The 18457-nt window shown below is 63.3% G+C and overlaps 3 protein-coding genes across 3 annotated transcripts; all 3 read right to left on the reverse strand.

Moving 5' to 3' along the window:
• Window positions 1-689: 689 nt before the first annotated feature.
• LOC148591758 (protein maestro-like) lies at window positions 690-2433 on the reverse strand. Its single transcript, XM_088537002.1, has 6 exons — window positions 2386-2433; window positions 1993-2175; window positions 1667-1819; window positions 1352-1474; window positions 994-1173; window positions 690-740 (listed from the first exon to the last, which is right to left on the reverse strand). The coding sequence occupies exons 1-6, from the start codon at window positions 2431-2433 to the stop codon at window positions 690-692; spliced, it is 738 nt and encodes a 245-aa protein (XP_088393128.1).
• Window positions 2434-2571: 138 nt separating this feature from the next.
• On the reverse strand, window positions 2572-11303 carry LOC148591759 (maestro heat-like repeat-containing protein family member 2B). The gene is given in 24 exon segments (XM_088537003.1): window positions 2572-2740; window positions 2916-3053; window positions 3308-3474; window positions 3762-3921; window positions 4161-4315; window positions 4729-4841; window positions 5099-5222; window positions 5406-5510; window positions 5968-6054; window positions 6183-6324; window positions 6507-6591; window positions 6594-6688; window positions 6966-7045; window positions 7347-7577; window positions 8010-8169; window positions 8205-8386; window positions 8425-8568; window positions 8823-8875; window positions 9091-9169; window positions 9440-9480; window positions 9871-10018; window positions 10500-10607; window positions 10797-10916; window positions 11160-11303. Coding segments are annotated over 24 exon segments (3030 nt in total).
• Window positions 11304-11402: 99 nt separating this feature from the next.
• LOC148591760 (maestro heat-like repeat-containing protein family member 2A) lies at window positions 11403-17109 on the reverse strand. Its single transcript, XM_088537004.1, has 9 exons — window positions 16987-17109; window positions 14402-14527; window positions 13999-14164; window positions 13570-13668; window positions 12911-13062; window positions 12345-12488; window positions 11896-11988; window positions 11639-11708; window positions 11403-11524 (listed from the first exon to the last, which is right to left on the reverse strand). The coding sequence occupies exons 1-9, from the start codon at window positions 17107-17109 to the stop codon at window positions 11403-11405; spliced, it is 1095 nt and encodes a 364-aa protein (XP_088393130.1).
• Window positions 17110-18457: the final 1348 nt, after the last annotated feature.

An 18457-nucleotide genomic window follows, 5' to 3' on the forward strand; every position in this document is an offset into this window, starting at 1 on the left:
TGTAATGGCACATGAGCAACAACAGCTGGTGGCTGCTGGGCCTTCCAGCCCCACTGTGGGTTGTGGGAACTTGTGGGTGCTAAGAGGGAAAGGGGCTGGAGGGAACTGCTGGCAGGTAATGTCCTTGGTGGGTGCTTTGGGGGAAGCTGGGGCAGGCTGGGTGGGTTTGTTCCCATTTCTGGTGACGATGGAGCCTCCTGGTGCTGCAGAGGGCCTGAGCAGCTCTGCCCGCACGCTGCTGGCACCAACAAACCGTGCGGCAGGGGGTTCTCCCTGGCGCCTGCAGCTGTGCCAGGCCAGCAGTGCAGCAGAGCAGGGCTGCGGGGCAGCAGATCTGCTCATCCGCTGCCACGGGCTGCTGCCGACGGAGAGCGGAGCTGGCTTTGCTTTGGGATCCTTCACTAGGGCCCCCAGGTTCTTCCCAGTGCTCCCAGTGACCCTGGTGCCCCAAAGCACCTGGCAGTGGCCCCCTAAGCTCAGTGCCTGCAAACCCCCTCCCACCAGTCCCTCTGCTCTCCACTGTCCCCAGGCAGCTCCACGCAGGGCCCACATCCCCAGGGAGGCAGGGCCAGGGTGATTGCCGCACCGCACACAGCCCCACACGGACAGACAGTGCCTCTCCACAGGGACACGGCTTTATTTGCCTCCTGCTCTGTGCTGCTGGCCTCCCCCGGTGCAGAGCTTTGCAGCTACCGCCCGTCGAGCACGGGGCTCCTCGGCGTGCTCCGGCCTAAGGTGAGCTGCAAAGACACCGATGTTGATGGGAGCAGCATGGGCACAAGGCCCCTGATGCCCCACGGTGCCCGGCTGGGGTGTCTTCCCTGATGCACCCCTAGGGCCACGCATCCCCAAGCCCCCTGGCTTTTGGCACCCACAGAACCTCTGGGCGCCTTGCTAGCCAGGCCCCACTGCTGTAGCCACGTGGCTGATGCCTGGAGCAGGCCTGGCATGGGAACATGGCCACCAGGGCACGGGCATGGCCACAGCCCCGACCTGCCCCAGAGCCCGACCTTGAACCCAACCCAGGGCCTCGGCCAGGAGCAGCGCCTCAGCCCCCCGCTGCTGCTCACCCAGGACGTGGACGGCTGCCGCCTGCGGTGCCTGGTGGCTTCCCATGCAGCAGCTCCAAGATGTGCTCAGGAGCTGCTCGAACAGCGCGGGGCAGTCTTGGGCCTGTGAAAACACACAGTGCAGGCAGCAGGAGCTCATCCCCATCTCCAGCAGCCCCCTTTGCTCCCCTCTGCCCAATCGCCTGACCACCCATGGCCAGTACGGGGGCGACCCCATGACGAGGGAGTCACGGGATGGGCAGCCAGCATAGGGACACAGCCCCAGCGCACAGCTCACTCACCAGGTGTCTGCAGACCTCGTCCTGCATCTTGTGCGCGCTCAGCCCAACGCTGATGTTGAGGCGCCTCTGCAGCCTCTTCGACCCCAGAAATGGGGCACACAGGTGCAGGGTCACCTTGCAGGCCTGCAAAAGTGCCCCAGGCCCTGTCATGGGGATGCTCTGCACCTGCCTGGGCACTGAGGAAGGAACCTTGCCGGCAGGGCAGCATCACACAGGGCTCGTGGAGACTCCTGCAGCCCCATGCGGAAGGGAACGAGTGCCCCCATGGCTCAGCCAGCTCCACAGGGCTTTCTGTGGGGCGCCTGGGGCTCTTACATTGCACACAGCCAGGGACGGATCACGAAGGTGCAGCACCAGGCTGGGAAAGGCCTCCTCCACCTCCCTGATGAAAAACGATCTCCTCCCCGACGCAGAGGAGGCCAGGGTGCCATAGAGGCCAAAGGCCGAGCGGCGCAGCTCCTCTTCCTCCTGTGACGAGAAAGACCGTCGGGCAGGCTGCTAGCACACACTGCTCGGCACCGCGCGGCGCTGCCCACAGGGCTGGCAACCGGCGACGGCTGCCCCCTGTCAACAGCAGCCCGCAGGGACGGCAACCCGCGTGGGCTCCCGCCTGCCCGCGGAGAGACAGCGGCTCCACTTACCGCCCCCCAGAGTGCCCGGCAGCTCCTGGCCACCTCTTCAAAGGTAGAGCCCATGGCTCTCGCCTCCAGCCATGCCAGGACCTTCGTCAGAGCCAACAGGCTCTCCACAGCCACCTCGGGTCTGCCCACGTCCTCCATGCCCCCGAGCAGTGCTCTCACCACCACGGCCCAGTGCCTCCGCAGCTGCAGAGCGACACGCACATGAGCTCTTGCCTCTCAGTGCTGCTCCCCGCTGCGGCGCCAGTGGCAGCGCTTTCCAGAGCAAGCCCAGGGGAGAGCCCCGATGCCAGGGCATTGCCTCAGTGCAGCCCTGCACCTGCCTCGGCTCCTCGAGCACTTCTGCGCTCCTCCCCAGCTCGGCTTGTGCTCAAAGCCCACCAGAGGCTGCCTCACCTTTGTGGGTGTTCCTGTGGCCATGTTCCCCAGACCCCTCAAGGCCATTTGTCTTACGCTGCTGACAGGGTCGCGCGACCTCTCTGCCAGCACCTCCAGGAGGGGAGTCACGATGTTCCTCTCCCTGACCAGCTGGTCCTTCATGAGCTGCAATCAAGACACGTGAGCACTAGCATGGAGCAGCCCTCACCTGGGTGAGACGCAGGAAGCCCTGCGAGCCCCCTCGCCCCGCGGCTGCCTCACCTCGGCACAGAACGCAGTGGCTGTGAGCCGCAGGTTCGCCGAGCGGGAACGCAGCCAGTGGAAGAGCCGCTGCACCAGGCGCTGCGGGACCTGCTCCGCGCGCAGCAGCACACTGCACACAGAGCACAACAGCCTTGTAGCACGTGCTCACACAGCACGGCCCCGCGGCACCGCTCCCAGCTGCGCCCACCCCGGTGCAGACGCCGCTTGCACTAGAGCAGAGCTCGGGGCAGGCCCCAGCTCCCAGCAGCCCTTCCTCTAGCACGGCCCCCACCAGGGGCTCTCACCTTGCCAGGAGACACACGCCGGCCGTGTGAGCCTGGGGCGCTGCCAAGGACGCCCACGCTCCCTGCTCCCGCAGCAGCCGCAGCCACCGGTGCTCCAGGCTCTTGGCCAGCACCAGCTCCAGGGCCTCCACAAACAGGCTGCAGGGAGAAGCCAAAGAAAGTTCCAGGCACAGCACTTTGTGGGAAGCTGCTCTTTAGCACAACCCCACGATGGATCCCAGCAGCAACACCCAGCTGAGTTGCAGAAACAGCCCAATGCCCAGTGCGCTGCCCTACAGAGCCCAGTCCCACCTACCACGGAGGCAGCCCAGCACCAGGGCAATAGGCAGGTGGCTCCTGCATAGCCATGGGCCGCACATGCAGATTCTGCCCCTGCCCCTGCTGCTCCTCACCTGCCCGGTGGGTCACTCCTACTCAGCTCTCTGAGGGACAGGTCCATGTCCTCCCCCAGTGTCTCGCTGAGCTGCTCCAGGAGGCTTGGAAGCAGCCAGGGAAGCAGGCGCTGAACCAGGGTGTCACTCCTCACTGCTGACACCACCTCACAGAGGGCGCGAGTGATCTACAGAGAAATTTAACCAAGAACCACCTGGTAAAACAAGGCACTTGCCCATGGACCACGTCCCCCTGACAGCCCAGGGGCTTTTACTCTCTCTAGTTCTCACTGCAGGGAGAGCCTTTCAGCCTGGCAACCGCAAGCTGTCCCAGCATCCCACGCTGCTATCACACCAGCTCAGCACCCCACAACGCTCCACGAGCCCTCACAAAGGGCAGGAATCCCGCTGGCACTCAAGCACTGCTTGGAAAGCACGTGCAAAGCGGCACGGCCGCCGGGGCTGCTGGACGTACCACGCGAGGCTCCAGGGCAGCCTGGCTGCTGCCCAGCTCCCCAGCGCAGCGGTTGATCCCGTCGCTCTTTCCCGCTGCCCCCAACTTTTGTGTTAAGTGGACCAGGATTGGGCAGCCCACGGTGCTTCTTCCCAGGCTCCTCCACACCTCTGCTGTGTTGCTGCAAAGGAACACATGCCAGCACGTGAGCCCACATCCCCGGCTACCCAAGGTACCCCTGGAGAAGCCATACACCCTCCTTGTGCCCATGGGCACTGCCAGTGCCCAGGTCCCGACAGGCACACTAGCTGCAGCGCTCAGCCTTGCGCGGGGCAAAAGCACTGGCTGCCGAGAGGGCCGCCCACGCAGGCGAGCCCCGCGGCTCGCTCTGACGGCAGTGGGAAGGGCGGCTGCACAGACCTGTCCATGGGCAGCGGTGTCTGCAGGAGGCTGCCCAGCACCGGCTCTTGGTGAGAGCGGCACAGCTGGACCATGGCCCGCAGCACCACGCGCCGGGGAGTGCTCAGCTGGGTGCTCCGCAGGCACGTGCACAGGATGAACACCAGCTCGGGCACCTGAAAGGAGGTGGGCGAGAAAGAAAGGCTCGGTGTGTCCTTTCCCCATTGTGCCTCAGGGCCAACACACTACTGCAGAGAACAGCCAAAGGCATCCTAAAAAATGCCTCCCTCACCTCCTCCTGGAATATGTTGCCAACACAATCCCCCAGGAAGGTCAGTGTCCACTGACCCGCAGCCTGCATGCACATGGGCCTGGAGCACAGCAGGCTCTCCATGATGCTGCTCACGAAGCCTGTGGCCTGGCCTTGTGGGAAATATTTGCACACAAGCTGGGGAGAAATCAGAAACACAAGCGAGCGTGTCGCAGGAGTTGCTCAGATGCAAAACATGTGTCCTGCAAGCAGCACTCCCACACACACGAGCACACAAACATATTATGGCCCCACTCGTGCTTTTTGAGGGCCAGGTACCTTGGCAATGTTGGTGGAGGTTGCCAGCAGAGACCCAGAGGTGACAGCGCTGAGCCTCTCGGACAGAGACGTGATCTGGGTCCACGGTGCCACGTCCATCTTTTCATCTGGAACTATCAGAAAGGGGAGTGACGTTGATGGGGAGCTATCAGAAAGGGCAGTGATGTTCATGGGGAGCCGACTCCCGGATCCCTGGGCACTGAGCAAGGACATGGGGGAGGCCTGCAAAGGCCACGCAAAGCCAGGGTCCCCCAAGGCCACACAGTGGCTTTGCAAGCTGGACAAGGTACTACGGCACAGGGGAAGAGGGCCTGGTGCTGGGCTCCTTCCTGCAGGGAGCAGCAGGGGCAGCCCTGCCTATTCCTCTCACCAACTCTCTGGAGAAGGAGGCAGAGGCAGGTCGCTGCCCGCCGACGGGATGCGGCTGACTCCTCGCATGTCAGAGGCCCCAGCAGTCCCACCAAGGAGCCAAACTCTTGGCAGGCACCACCTCGCTGCGGGAGCAAGACACAGGCACAAAGGTCACCAGCATCGCCACGGCCGCTGGCCCTCTCCCGACTGCAGCGCCCCGAGCACTGGCGGAGCCGGGCGGGAACAAGGGGCCACCCCGCAGCCCTGGAATACCCAGAACCCGCCGCCCGCCCACGCAGAGCTCCCGGCACAGGGTCCCCGCTCACCCTCTGCTCGTGCCTCTCTTTGCAGGTGCCCAGCACCTGCACACACACTTCCAGTGCTCCGTCCCGCTCACACAGGTGGGCCGAGGTGAGCCAGCGCCGCAGGACCTGCCACGACAGCGCCTGTCTCACCATGGCCTGAATTTTGCCCTACACCCCTCCGCAGGGACCCTGCTGCTTTTGTGGCCCTGCTTTCTCCGGGCACCGCGTGAGGAGCCCTTGCCGGGGCCACCTTCCCACTCCAGGCTCTCGCCATGGGCAGCCTTCATTTGTGCATCAGCCCTTGCTCACAGCCGCACAAGTGGGAGAAGCTCTGCTCATCTAGGGGACTGCAGGACACTGCAAGCTGCCTGCAAGAACGTTGCTGCAGACGGGAAAAGCATGGATGCAAACCTAGGGTGAGGGGGCCTGAAGCTAGGACCATTTCACTTCCCGCTGATGTGCACGGATGGCACCGAGTTAGAGAAGAGCTCCCCTCCACGGACCAGGCCCGCAGGTGTGATTCCCGCAGCTCTGCCGTGTTCTGGCAGCAGCAACGCCTTCCTCGCTGCCCCAGGGCACTCACCTGCACCACGTCCCCCAGGCAGATGGGGACCGGCTCTGCCTGCTGGAGGGCTGCCATGAGCTGTGCCAGGGCTCGCAGGGATGGGGCCTGTCACCAGAAAGCAGAGGAGAGGCCATGTACCCCACAAAGACGCCACAGCAGCCAGTGGGATTCCCATTCCCAGCGTGGGGTGCCTGGTGCTGGCTCCCCGCTCAGGGGTGACCCAGCAGGCCAGCACCTACCGCTGTGCGTGAAGCCGCCACCATCGTCTCCCCTCTCACATGCAGCTGTTCCGGGCAGGGAAGGCACAGGATGGCCTGGCAGCACTGAGCCAGGAGGCTGCACTTTTCCCTCCTGCTCAGACAGGGTGTCAGCTTGCTGAAAGGAGAGAAGGGCAGAGAACATAGAAAGGGGGCTTACTAGCACTCCCCAGAGTGAGGCAGAGGACAACTGCCTTTGGCCGAATCCACAACCCAAACCCAGTGCCCGCAGCCCCAGCCAGACCAGCCAGCGGTGCTGGGACACACACTGGCATCCACAGTGCCAGGAACAGACCCTACCTCAACTGCTCCATGGCCATGAGGGCCCGGGACTGCACCGGGGACTCCCGCGGCTCCTCCTGAATCACCTCCTGCAAGGCACAGACAGACAGGCACAGGGTGGGCAGGGGTCAGGAGAGCGGGAGGGAGCTCCTGCCAGGCCGAGCCACGGGCTGAGCTGCCCGAGCCCACAGACACCAGCCCTGTCACCCCCTCATGACTCCCACAGAGGCTCTACAGGAAAAGGCAGCAGCTCTGCAGTGCCGGGACGCACTCTGCTCCCCCACTGCAGCCCCAGCGCCAGCCCCTATGCGCCCTGCCAGCTGGGGATGCAGCTCGTGGCCGTCAGGAGCTTGCATACCACCCTGCAAGAGCATCACGCTCCTGTGCAAACCCACCCCATGGCACAGCCCTTGGCTCCCCTGCACTGCACTCACCACCAGGGTCTGCAGCAGCTCCCGCTTGCAGCAGAGCTCAAACCTGGGGCTGCCGCCTGCAGCCTGCAGGGCAAGGCTGATCTCCGTGATGCTCTGCACCAGGGAGAGCCTCAGCTGCGCGTCCTGATGCCAGGGGAGACAAAGAGGCTTTCAGCCAGGGCCCCAGGGTGGGAAGGGCAGCGGGGCTGGGGCTAATCTGCCTCTAAGAGCAGCACAGGGAGGACATGGTGCCCTCTGGGGGCCCTGCAGCACCCTGGGCACCTGCCCCCCAACACGGAAACGTCCCCTCCCTCTCCCTTGCTGGCAAGGAGCCTCCCATGGGAGGGGAAGCTGCTGCTCCAGGTGCTGCCTGGGAAGAGCCCGTGCATCGCGGACACGGGCAGCAGGCTGAGCAGCGCTCGCCTGGCTGCAGCGGCAGAGGTGCGTGACGGGAGGAGCAGGAGGGGCTGCAGCTGGCAGCACCCACATGCCTCTGCCCCACGCCACGAGCTCCCACCTGGCAGCCCTCTCTGTAGAGCCCCAGCATGTTGCCCACGATGTCTCTCTCAACGTGGGCCAGCAGCTGCTCCCTGGGGGCGCGCAGCGACATCCGCCCGTAGGTGACCATGAGTGCGGCGCGAGCAGCGCGTGTCCTCACCGTGTCGCCCTGCCGGGGGATCACCAGAGAAGCACCGAGATGTCAGCCCGCTGCCCGGCTCTGCCCCGAGACTTCGTGTGCTCCTAAGGCAGGAGCTGCCCCTGCCCCAACAGCGGCACCTCCCAGCAGGGGCACCCTGGGCCCTTTACCTTCTGGGTTTTCAAAGTTCCCAGGAACTCCTTCACGCAGGCCAAGGCAAGCGAGAAGTGGCTCTCGGCACAGCGCGACACAACTGAGACCATTCCCTGCAAGGCAGCAGAAACAGGGAGTCGCTCCCAGCCCAGCACCCAGCCGTGACCAGCTCCAGTGGTCAGGAAGGACCTTTCCGCAAGGAAAGAACCACAAACAGGACACCAGCTGTGCTGGAGCAGGGTCACACAGACCCCCTGCGCCCCAGGCACACGCAGGAGACACCCTGCCGCACAGCAGGGCAGTGCGAGGAGCCCTCACCTGCGCCTCCCACAGCTCCAGGAAGTTGGCTGCTTGCAGGTGCTTCAGGGTCTGCTCTCGCACGTGGCGCAGACACCCGCAAGCTGCCAGGGCCGTGCCGAGAGCCTTGTACAGGAAGCGCTGCAAGAGGAGAGGCCAGGCCCCAGCTGCAGGGACAGCCCTGCCCGGCGGGACAGGGCCAGGCCGCAGCGGTGCCACCGTGCCGAGAGCCGCCCAGGCGCCTGCGGCAGCAGCCCCAACTGCACGCGCTGGCCAGCCCGGCACAGCCACCAGCCCGGCGCGGAGGGGAGAGCAAGCGCCTTCCTGGGCAGCGAGAGCAGCAGGGACAGGAGCCCGCCAGGCAGAGCAGCGCCGCCAGCCTGTGCGTGGGCCCCGGCCTCCCAGGGCTCTGCTGGTGCCACAGCCCTCAGGGCGCCCCAGAAGCGGCAGCGACACCGCGCAGGGAACAAACCTTCTCCCAGGACAGGCGGGGAGAGCTGCCCAGCTGCTGGCTCAGCTCCTGGCTCAGGCCCACGATCCAGACGTCGCTCCCGATGGCTTCCAGCGACGTTTGCAGGAACTAGGGCAGAGGGGGACATGAAGCAAACACCCCCTGCCCTTGCCTGGGCCCTTTTGCACACCTAATGGGCAGAGTTCCCTAACCAGCCCTCTAAAATCTGCCTCTGTCTCTCCCCCAACACGACGCTTGAGCCCGGGGAATTGGCAGGAGCTTGTGCTGCTCAGTGTCCAAAAAGGGAGCCCCCAGGTTCCTCCCAACACTCTTCCACACCCTGGGCGCCCGATCCAGCTGTGGCCCCCACACACATGCTGTACCTTCAGCACAAGGCTCTCCCACTCAGCCACATCCAGGGAGCTGGCGGTTGTTCCTGCAAAGCCCAAGGAGGCAGACCCTGTGCTCTCAGCGCCCTGAGCCCCCAGCAGAGCCCCAGGGTCTCCTTTGCAATCCAACAGCCCAAAGGGTCAGCCCAGAGGGCTGACAAGCATCCCTAAACCTGCCACCATTCCCCAGTGCCAAGCTGGGAGCTGACGGTGTTTTGCTGCGTCCTCTGCCGCCAGCCTGTCCCTGGCAGCGACACTTTACCTGCCAGGTGCTGCAGCAGCAGGGGGATCTCTGCAGCCCAGCTCGCCCCCAGCGCGCTGTGGATCATGCCGGGGAGCACCTGCAGAAGCTGCAGGGCCGCAGTGCCACGGCCACCGCCCGCATGCGGAGCCACCGCCGCCGTCACCTAGCAGAGCGCGAGAGAGACGGGGGGCTCGCACCCACCTCGGAAGCCGCGGCTGCGCCGCAGGCAGCCAGGCAGGCAGGCAGGGAGCCCCAGGCGCCTCTCGCACACTCCTGCCTCCTCCCGAGGTGCCTGCACCAGCCTCGGCACCATCTCTCCCACCCTCTGCCCGGCCACGAAAGCTCCTTCCCTGCTCCTCGTACTCACCAGCAGGCGAGCCAGCAGCGCCTGGGGAGCCGGCAGAGCCGCTATGGGCACAAAGGAAGGCAGCGTGAGATTCCCAGCCCCTCTGCGCCCTGCCCGTGCCGCCTCCCATGCTGCCACGCAGGGCTAAAGGGCACCCTGGCCACAGCGCCTGCACAGCGGCACTGCCGGGTTCCTGGCGCTGTGCACACAGGGACAAGGACAGCCCTGGCGTGACAAGAACCAGCTCCAGGGCCCCAGGAGAGCTGCGAGCAGCAGTGCCCAGCGCCTCCGCCGGGAAGGGCCGCATGGAAAGAGCCCTCACGCCTGGCAGCAGACACTGCTCTGTCCTCTGCAGCCCCGTGCCTCCTGCAAGGGCCTGGCAGGGCTGCAGGGACACGCGCTGTCCCACGCCACCAGCCCGGCACTGCTGCCCGGCACCTGCTGCTCCCCACCTTGCTCCTCAGGCTCCAGGGCCTCAGGCTCCCTGCGCTCAGTCTCCTGATGCCTCTCGGCCAGGGCGCGCAGGCAGCGGCACAGTGGCACAAGCAAGCCCGTGTACTGCACTGGCACCACGTAGCGCAGCAGCTTCGGCCACAGGAGCTGCGGACAAGAACCAGGCCATTTGGCACGAGGGCATTCCTGCCTCTCCGTCCCAGTCCCTGCATCATTTCCATGTCTCCAGCCCTGGCCTGGGCCCTTGGCCTCACTCCTTCACGAGCTCAGGAGCTCTGCTCCTGCTCTGCCCTCCTCCTCCCCCTCCTGCCCCTCTCCCTGCCGCGCTTCGCACCCCTTTCCCTCTCCCTCGCTCTGGCTGCCTGCTGAGAGCGGCTGGCACACCTCTGCCCCCGGGGCAGCTCCCTTCCCTGCGGCAAAGGGATGTGGGAGCCACTCGGCCTCGCCAGCCCCTCCCAAGATCTCTATGGGCTACGGGACGCAGCCAAGGCGCGTGCCCAGCGGTGCTCATGCACTGCAGCACCCACAGGATGAGTGAGTCTGGCCACACAGAGCTCACACCCAGCTCTCCCTGATTGCTTTCATGCCTAAGGTGGGCGTCCCGGTGCACATGGCGAGAACAACTCACTTGGGCTACCGCTCCGTTGGAGACATCCAGTGTGCTGACCATGTGCCAGCACAGGCGCCGAATGGCACGTTCTTCATATGCTTCCACAGCACAAAGATTCCCTGTAGCCTGCGGGACAGGGTAGCAAATATTTGTCACTGCCCCTTCTCAGGCCCCACGGGGCCTGGCAATGGGGATGCCCCCCACCACAGCACCAGTACTGGCAGCCCAGCTGCGCTGGGCTCCGCTCCTTCAGGGAGACCCATGGCAGTGCGGCACAGCCACGAGGTGCAGCCGTGGCGCTGTGCTCTGCCTTACCAGCCTGCCCGAGGCGCGGCAGAACTCGCCGAAGAGATGCCCCACCACGTCCCACGACGAGCAGCCCAGGCTGCTGGAGTGCAACAGCTCCCCGATGAAGTGCAGGACGGCCATCCTCACCTGCAGGCAGGGCAGGCTGCCGTCACGAGCCGGCCCCAAGCCCCAGGGGAGCTGCCTGCGCTGCGCTGCAGCCCCTCTGCCCAGGCCGGGATGAGGAGGCGGCAGCAGCCCTTGCTCTGCTGCTGCTGCTGCCGCCGGCCCCCTGCCCCAGAGCCTGCCTCCGCCTATGGCAAAGGCCTGGCCAGGCTCTGCCTTGGAACAGCCCTGCTCTGCCCTGCAATGGCTCTGTCCAGAGCAGCTCACCTGGCACGTGGGGTCGTGGCACACGGACTCCGCGAGTTTGGCAAACAGGGCCAAGTTCTCCCGCACGGCAGGCACTGCAAGAGACACAGAGAGGCGGTGCTGAAGCCAAGCCCCCGTTTCTGCAGGGATTTCACACAGCTCCATGGCTTCCCACGCACAAGCAGGGCAGAAAAGGGGTGCCAGCCTGTGCCTCAAAGGAAGCAGCACATTCCCGGGGGGATGCTGATCTTTTTGTTGCCTGGCCTACTGACCATCAGAGCGGACCAGAGCTTGCAGCACTCCCACAGCTGCTACACGATCGGCCTTGCTCCCGTTCCTCAGTTTGAAATAAAGGAAGACGATTGTCTCCTCGGGGCAGATTTGGGCTGTGGGGAAGAAAGAAATCCTGCTGGTCAGGAGAGCCCAGCGTCTTCCCATGTGCGCAGCTTTGCGAGAGCTGCGGCGACGCTGCAGTGCAGCCCCGGCTCTCCTCTCCTTACCCTGCAGCACCATGCAGCGGCACAGCTCTGCCCTGTGCTCGGGCCGGGGCGGATCAATCTCGTCACAGAGCTGTGGGAACAAAGTGTCTTTCAGAGCAGGTTGCACTGGCAGAGAGGGGGACAGAAAGGAAACCTCTCGCGGGCATCTCTGGGTGCGGAGCCGCGCGCCAAGCGCAGCGCCCTGAGCACACGCAGGGCTGGGCAGCAGCCGAGGCTGCCCAGGAGCCCCAGGCCAGGGAGGCGCCGCCAGGCCTTACCTGCTCGTGCACAGCAGCCCTGACGGCCTGCAGGTGGGCCCGTGGCCCGCGGCTCTGAATGCCAGCCACAGCTGCCAGGAAACGGCCCAGGCTCTGCAAGGGAGCGCGGCAGGGAGAGGGCAGCAGTTACCGCGAGCCCCCAGGAAGGCAGAAACAGGCATCACTGGGAAAACCACGGCCTGAACACACTCACAGAGCTCTTCACACACCCGCAGCCCTGGGAGGCACCGCAGGGTCCCCTGTGGAGCCACGTGCCCCAGCCACTCAACGCGCCCTCCCAGCCCTTCTGCCCTGCTGCTTTCTGCCAGCAGGAGCCCGGGGAGCCGCAGGGCCCCGTTCCCTCTTCCCATCTCCAAGGGACTCAGCTCCTGCTGGCGCCCTGCAACCCCCCGACACCTCATTGCTCCCCCGCAGGCCCCGGCCACGCCATGCCCCGCACAGTGCCTCACCATGGTCACACCAAGGGGCTCTCGGACCTCTCGGTATTGGTGCAGCAGCCAGAGCAGCTGCTCCCAGGCGCGCTGGCGGTACTGCTCCACGTGCAGCAGAACGGCCATCATGGCACCCACTGCCCTGAGCACGGCCTGCTTGGCCTGCCGAGGGAAAGCAAGACGCTGCCACATGCAGGGATGAGGCTCTCTCCAGCACCCGCCTTCCCGCGAGACACCCAGCCTGCACTTCCCGCACAGGGCTCTCCTTTTCCTCTCAGTCCCGGCAAGAAGGCCTCGCTCGCCGGCACAGGGAGCGTTTCCTCCCACCACCCCCAGCTGCCCTGCTAGAAGGCCCCAGCATTCGCCTCTTGCCTGCCCCAAGCATTCGGCCCAGGGCTGCTGCACGGATGTCCCCTCCTGCCTGTCAGCACCGCTCACGTCGGCGCTCCCTGAAGGCTCCCGGCTCGGGATGCTTTCCAACCAGCCTGCTCCCTCCAAGCCCTCACCCGGCCCCGTGCACAGCCCCGCTGGCCCCTGCGGACGTCCCCGTGGCTGCCCATGGCTGCGAGGGCAGCAAGGCTCACCTCTTCATCCTTGCACCGCTGCCAGTGTCTGCCCACGTAGCAGAAGAGCGGGTAAACCGGGGCGCAGAGCTGGGTGGCCTCCAGGCGAGGGAAGACCTGTTTATCCCACTCATGCAGGTACCCGGCTATCCCGCTGCACCACTGCTCCAGAACTGCAGCACAGGAAGGGAAACAGGATCACCTCAAAACCTCTGACCAGCACCACACATTGCAGTGGCCCCCAGACCTCCTTCCGCCCACTATGGCCTTGCAAGGGTGGCACGGAGATCTGGCTTCAGAGACACCCTGTGCCATGGCACGAGACGGCCGGGTGGAAACGCTGCCTTGCTTCTCCCCTCCAACACTGCCCGCTGCAGCCCCAGCCTCTTCCTGCCCCAGCGTTTGCCCCTCAGCACAACCTTCGTGGTTTTGGCCCTTCTTTCCCGGGCTCTGCCTTTAAGCCCACAAACAGCAAAGCAGGCTGTGCTCAATGAAAGGGAAGGAAAGGGAACGGGGGAGCCCAGGCTGGGCAGAGCTTGGCCAAAGGCAGCTGAACCGGGAGGCACACGTGGCAGCAGAGGCCGGGCAGGGAGCCAGGAGCTCCTCCGGCCAGCGGCACCCAGTGCCGTCGGCTCCGGCCGCGGAGCCGCTGGCGGCAGCGCCGCAGCACCGACACTCACCGTCGCAGACGAGACGCAGCGTGCGGCCGCTCCCCGCCGCGCTCAGCACGTGCTGCAGGGCCGACAGCGTGCTCCCCGCAAAGGGCACGCACTGCAGGGCTGCAGAGAGAGCAGCGTGTGGGCAGCCCGGCCACCCAGAGCCACGGCGGCCAACGGGCTCCATCTCCCGGCACCGCTGCCAGGACAGCGCTGGGCCAGGGGGAGAGCCCGCTGCAGGGAGGCTCCTGCCAGGCCACTTGTGTGCCAACCACCTTCCTCGAGGGGCACGGGTAGTGGGGAAGCCCTAAACTGGGGAGGACAGCGTGGGGCACAGCCTGGTGTGTTGGCTCTTTGCTGGTTTCCCTCTGGTGCAGCCCTGGGTCTTTGGGGCAGGGCTAGGGGTCCGGTCTCCTGCTTGGCACCCGCTGGCACCCAGCTGGGGGGCCCTACCATAGCGGGCAGCCACGTTGCGCAGCGTGATGAGGACGAACTCCTCCGACATCTCCTGCAGGGTTTGCAGGTGGCCCTGCAGCGCCGACACCACATCTCGCAGATGGCTGCGGGCCAGCGCCACCAGGACGTCGCTAGCGGCCGTCCTCACAGCAAGCGGCGCATCCTGGAAGAAGCATTTTGCATGTGACAGGAGCGGGACTGACCCTCTGCCAGGGCTCGGCCTCCAGGCAGGACATACAGGCGCTAGCAGGGCTCCCGCTATGCCTTGCGCACACACAGCCCCACAGCTCCTCTTTGCACATCCCCTGACCCCACACCGCAACGTGTCACGAAGCTCCTGCACGGGACGGCCGGGACAGGGGCCAGCACCTGAGGTCACCCTCAGAGAGAACGAGCTCACCTGCGCCGCTCGCAGGTCCTTCAATGCCACCGCTATGGCTCTGTCCACAACAGAGCTCTGCAGGTGGCTCTCCTCGCCCCATAAGACGCCCTCCAGCTCGTGGTAGGTCTCCTCCGCTCTGCCATCCTGGGGGCACAGGGACACAGCAGCCATGGGACGTGCTGCTCCACACACAGCAGCTCGGCCACGCCGATGCCAGGGAGCAGCTGCTGGCGCTGCTCAGCACAGCCGTCGGCAGCGGGCGAGAAGCCCTGCTCTGTGACCTCCTCGTGCGAACCCAAATCCTAATGTGGACGCCCAAGCCCAGAGATGCTGCCACCTCCTGCCATCACGGAGGGCGCGAGGGATTGTCCACGCAGCATCCACGTTTTGGAACGAGGCGCAGCCCGAGGGGAGAGGCAGCATTGCAGGCGATCAGTCTGCGGCACCCAGGGAAGTCAGGGTGCTGCAGGGAGCCCTCGAACCCCACGGAGCCCATCAAGACACCCCTGCTCACCTCGGCGTCTTGCAGGCGGTCCAACAACGAGGTCACGATGGCAGCAAAGGTAGTAATGGCCACAGGAACAGAGCTGGCCACACTCCCGCCATCCTCACCGCGTGCAGGTCTCGACCGGGCACCTGCACAAGTGAAGCAACCTGGAAGGAAAGCAGCACCAGCTTTGCGTCACTCCAGCAGCCGCAGGGACAGAGCCCAGCTCAGGGCAAGAGCGTGCACAGCTGGAGCATGGGGCGACAGGAGAGGCCGCTGGCGCCAGCCCTGCTCAGGCTGGGGAAGAGGAGACTGCAGCAGCTCGGGGCCGGCCCCAGGGGCTCAGGCGCGCTCTGCCCAAGCCTGGAACGTGGGCGCTGGCAGGTTCCGTCGCCCCCTTGAGACACTGAGCGCGGGGACGCCCCCACCTCGGAGCGCTCGCAGCACCCCCATCGCGGCACGACTCCCTCTGCGGATGCACTGCTCCAGCAGCACCTCCTCCCACGGGAATCACAAGCCACTGACGCAGCAGCAGTGCCGGGAGGGACAGGTCACCCGCGGGGGCCACTGTGACCTGTGGGGACCGCTGTGACGCCTCACAGAGGGCTGCTGGCAACGTGGGCATGGGCAGGGACGGAGTGGCAGACACTGGGGCCTCCTGTTCCCTAAACATGGCACTGCCCCAGGCTCCAGCACTCACAGTTGCTCCTTGGCCCCCAGCCCTTCTGAGTGGTGACTGTCCCTTGCCATTGCATAGGGGCAATCGCTCTAGCAGAAAGAACCCAGGAGCTGCTCAGGCCTCTGCTCACACAAGTCCAGGTCATTCGGCTGCCTGGGAAGCCTCGCTAGCACCCAGAACCTGATGGCATCAGGTCACAAACTGCCAAGCCAGTGACTGCCAATTGCATGCAAAGCCTGGCAGGCAGAAGGAAAAGCGGGGCTGCACAACACGCAGCATCTCAGCTCAGGGACTCAGAGGGGAAAAGACTTGCTGTGGGACCTGTCATAGCAAGAAGGAAGGGGAAAAAGACTGCAGTGTCTTTGACAAGGAGGAATTTGTGTTTGCAGCATTGCTTTTCCCTCGGTTTGCCAGGCTTTGCATGCAATTGCCAGACATGTTCTGCCAATTGACAGGGCAGGAGCCAACGGACAGAACCAGGCATCAGTGGAAAGAATGGTCTTATTTCACTGTTAATATTAAGACAATACAGAAATGAAATGGTACATTTAACAAAACATTAACCTTGCTACACACTTGGTTTTAGCAACAGACAAAATAAGCAAGGTAATGACCTACCCATTACTGTATGAGAAAGAGAATAGTGTGATATGAGGCTGTGATGAGGAGGCCGCTGTCCGGGGGTCAGCCAGGTAGATGCCCAGGAAGAGCAAGAAGTGCAAGAGCTGCAGCGCCCGCGTGACTGCGAATGGCAGGAGGAGGAACTCATTCAGGGAGCTGTTGTTGGACATTTGCTGTCCCCAGCATAGGGGACTGACCAAGGAAGAAAAAGATAAGAGACAAGTTAGGATCACACTTTTAAAAGGGAAAAAAAAAAATAAAATATTTCCTGTGTTATTTAAAATCGCACATTGCTTCTCTCTTTATTGGTAGAGTCTTTGCGTGGTTCCCTTCACCAAAAGAGTCAGGGTGGTAGGGACCTCCAAGGATCAGCTAGTCCACACACGCACGTGCACACGCACACCATACAAGCGTAGTCCCCTAGAGCAGGTTACACACGATTGTGCGCACACCCATTTGCACACAGTTAACAAGCTTTTTTCCTTACGCAAATGAACTTCCTGTGTTTTATTTTGTGCCTACTGCCTCGTGTGCTGTGGTTGGACACCAGTGAAGAACAGTCTGTCCCTATCCTCTTGACACCTGCCCTTGGCTAAGGAGGCCCAATTCTCCCAACCTTTCCTTGTAAGAAAGATGCTCCAGGACTCTCCACTGGTCTCCCTGCAGCAGTGCAGTGTCTCTCTTGTACTGGGGAGGTCTCAGAACTGGGCACACTGCTCCAGAAGTTGCCTCCCCAGGGCTGTGTAGGGCCACACTGATGGCTGCCGCATCACTGATGGCCCATGCTTACCTTGTTGTCCTGCAGGACTCCCAGACCCTTCTCTGCAGAGTTATCTCCAGCAGCAGGTCAACTCCCAGGTTGCCCTGGTGCAGGCGCTTCTTCATGCCTCGGGCCAGGACCCAGTACCTTGAGCTTGCATCAAGAAGGTGCCCGTCCATGGCTGCACAACAATAAATGCCTGCCAGAACAGGAAAGCTATGGGAGATGCCAGGATGGAGCCCCCAGCAGTTCCTGTGTACAGCGCCCCCTTCCAGACAGGAGCCCTTCTGGCTGTCCCTGACAACCCCTGCCACATTCAACTCAAAGGATTAAAAGGAAGGCACTCTACATAAGTCAACAGAAACCTTGAGTTTTCTTGCCATGTATGCAAAGTAGATATAAATATAAAATACTGTACTGAGCAGTTCAAGGATAAAGAATGATCATGGTCTGTTCTGCTTGGTCTAATGATGTTTCCTCCTGTGCTACCAAGATGCAGGGGACTTCTGTTTTACTTACTTTTAAAGAATGTGATTCATCCTTATCCTGCCACATGACTGCAGGGCACTGCACACAGCAACCATTGGGAGTAGCAGTCAAGATGAAGGGAGGCAAGAGCAAGAGCTTGGGGCATCCACTGAGGCAGCTCTGCTGAAAACAAATTGCCCAGGAATCAGCCCTTTGCCACAGGAGCTCAAGGCTGCCTGTCTCGCACCATCTCCCATTCCGAACTGTTTTTGTGCTCCGCATGTGTGAGGACTCTCAGCACTCTTGCAAAGAGCACTGCTCAAGCAAGGGAGACCACTCCAAGAGTGACAAGCCAGAGAAAGTAGGCTGAAGGAAAAGCTGGAAGGTGTTAGGAAAAATCTTCATGTCATTTTCCTTAACAGGGTCCACCTCCAGCTTTCTGCTTTATCCCAAAGATACAACGTGCTTCTGTATAAGATGATCTTCTCAGTATTCCAGCTCTAGGTGGGGGCCTCCTCAGAGGGAAATTCCCAATGGAAATTCCCCTGTATATTTAAAGCCCTGCCGGTTAACTTCTTTCCCATTCTCCACCGATTGGTTGTAGCAATGACTGGCCCATGCCAGGCCTTTGCCCGCTCCTGACCTTGGTGGGGTGGCCATGGTGCTTCTAGGAGACAGGCCTGACTGCTCTTCTTGCCTTCTCCCCCGCAGAATGGCTGCTGCTCACTGAGGCAGGCAGGGCTTGAGGGCCAGTCTCCACCAGGCCCCAGATGCAACCGCAGGGCTTTGAAAAATCTGCTTGCGGGGCTGCTGTGGGCCAAGCAAGCTCCCGTGCCCATGGCAGACAACGAGCCTGCCATATGTTGGCCAAGGAAGATGGTTGACTGAGAGTCATTCTTTCATTTCAGAGCACTTCTGGCTGGTGTATGCACAGTCAGCCTTACCTCCCCCTGAGAATGCAGCCATCAGGACTCTTATTAATGGTTAATACCTGAGTGGGGGAAGAAATCAGGGAGCTACCCACCAGGATCAGATATGTCACTGGTGGTTAACACCTGA

The sequence above is a fragment of the Tinamus guttatus genome, unplaced genomic scaffold, assembly GCF_059628265.1.
Source record: "Tinamus guttatus ecotype Peru unplaced genomic scaffold, ASM5962826v1 Tinamus_guttatus_pri_ptg000712l, whole genome shotgun sequence".
NCBI lineage: Eukaryota > Metazoa > Chordata > Aves > Tinamiformes > Tinamidae > Tinamus > Tinamus guttatus.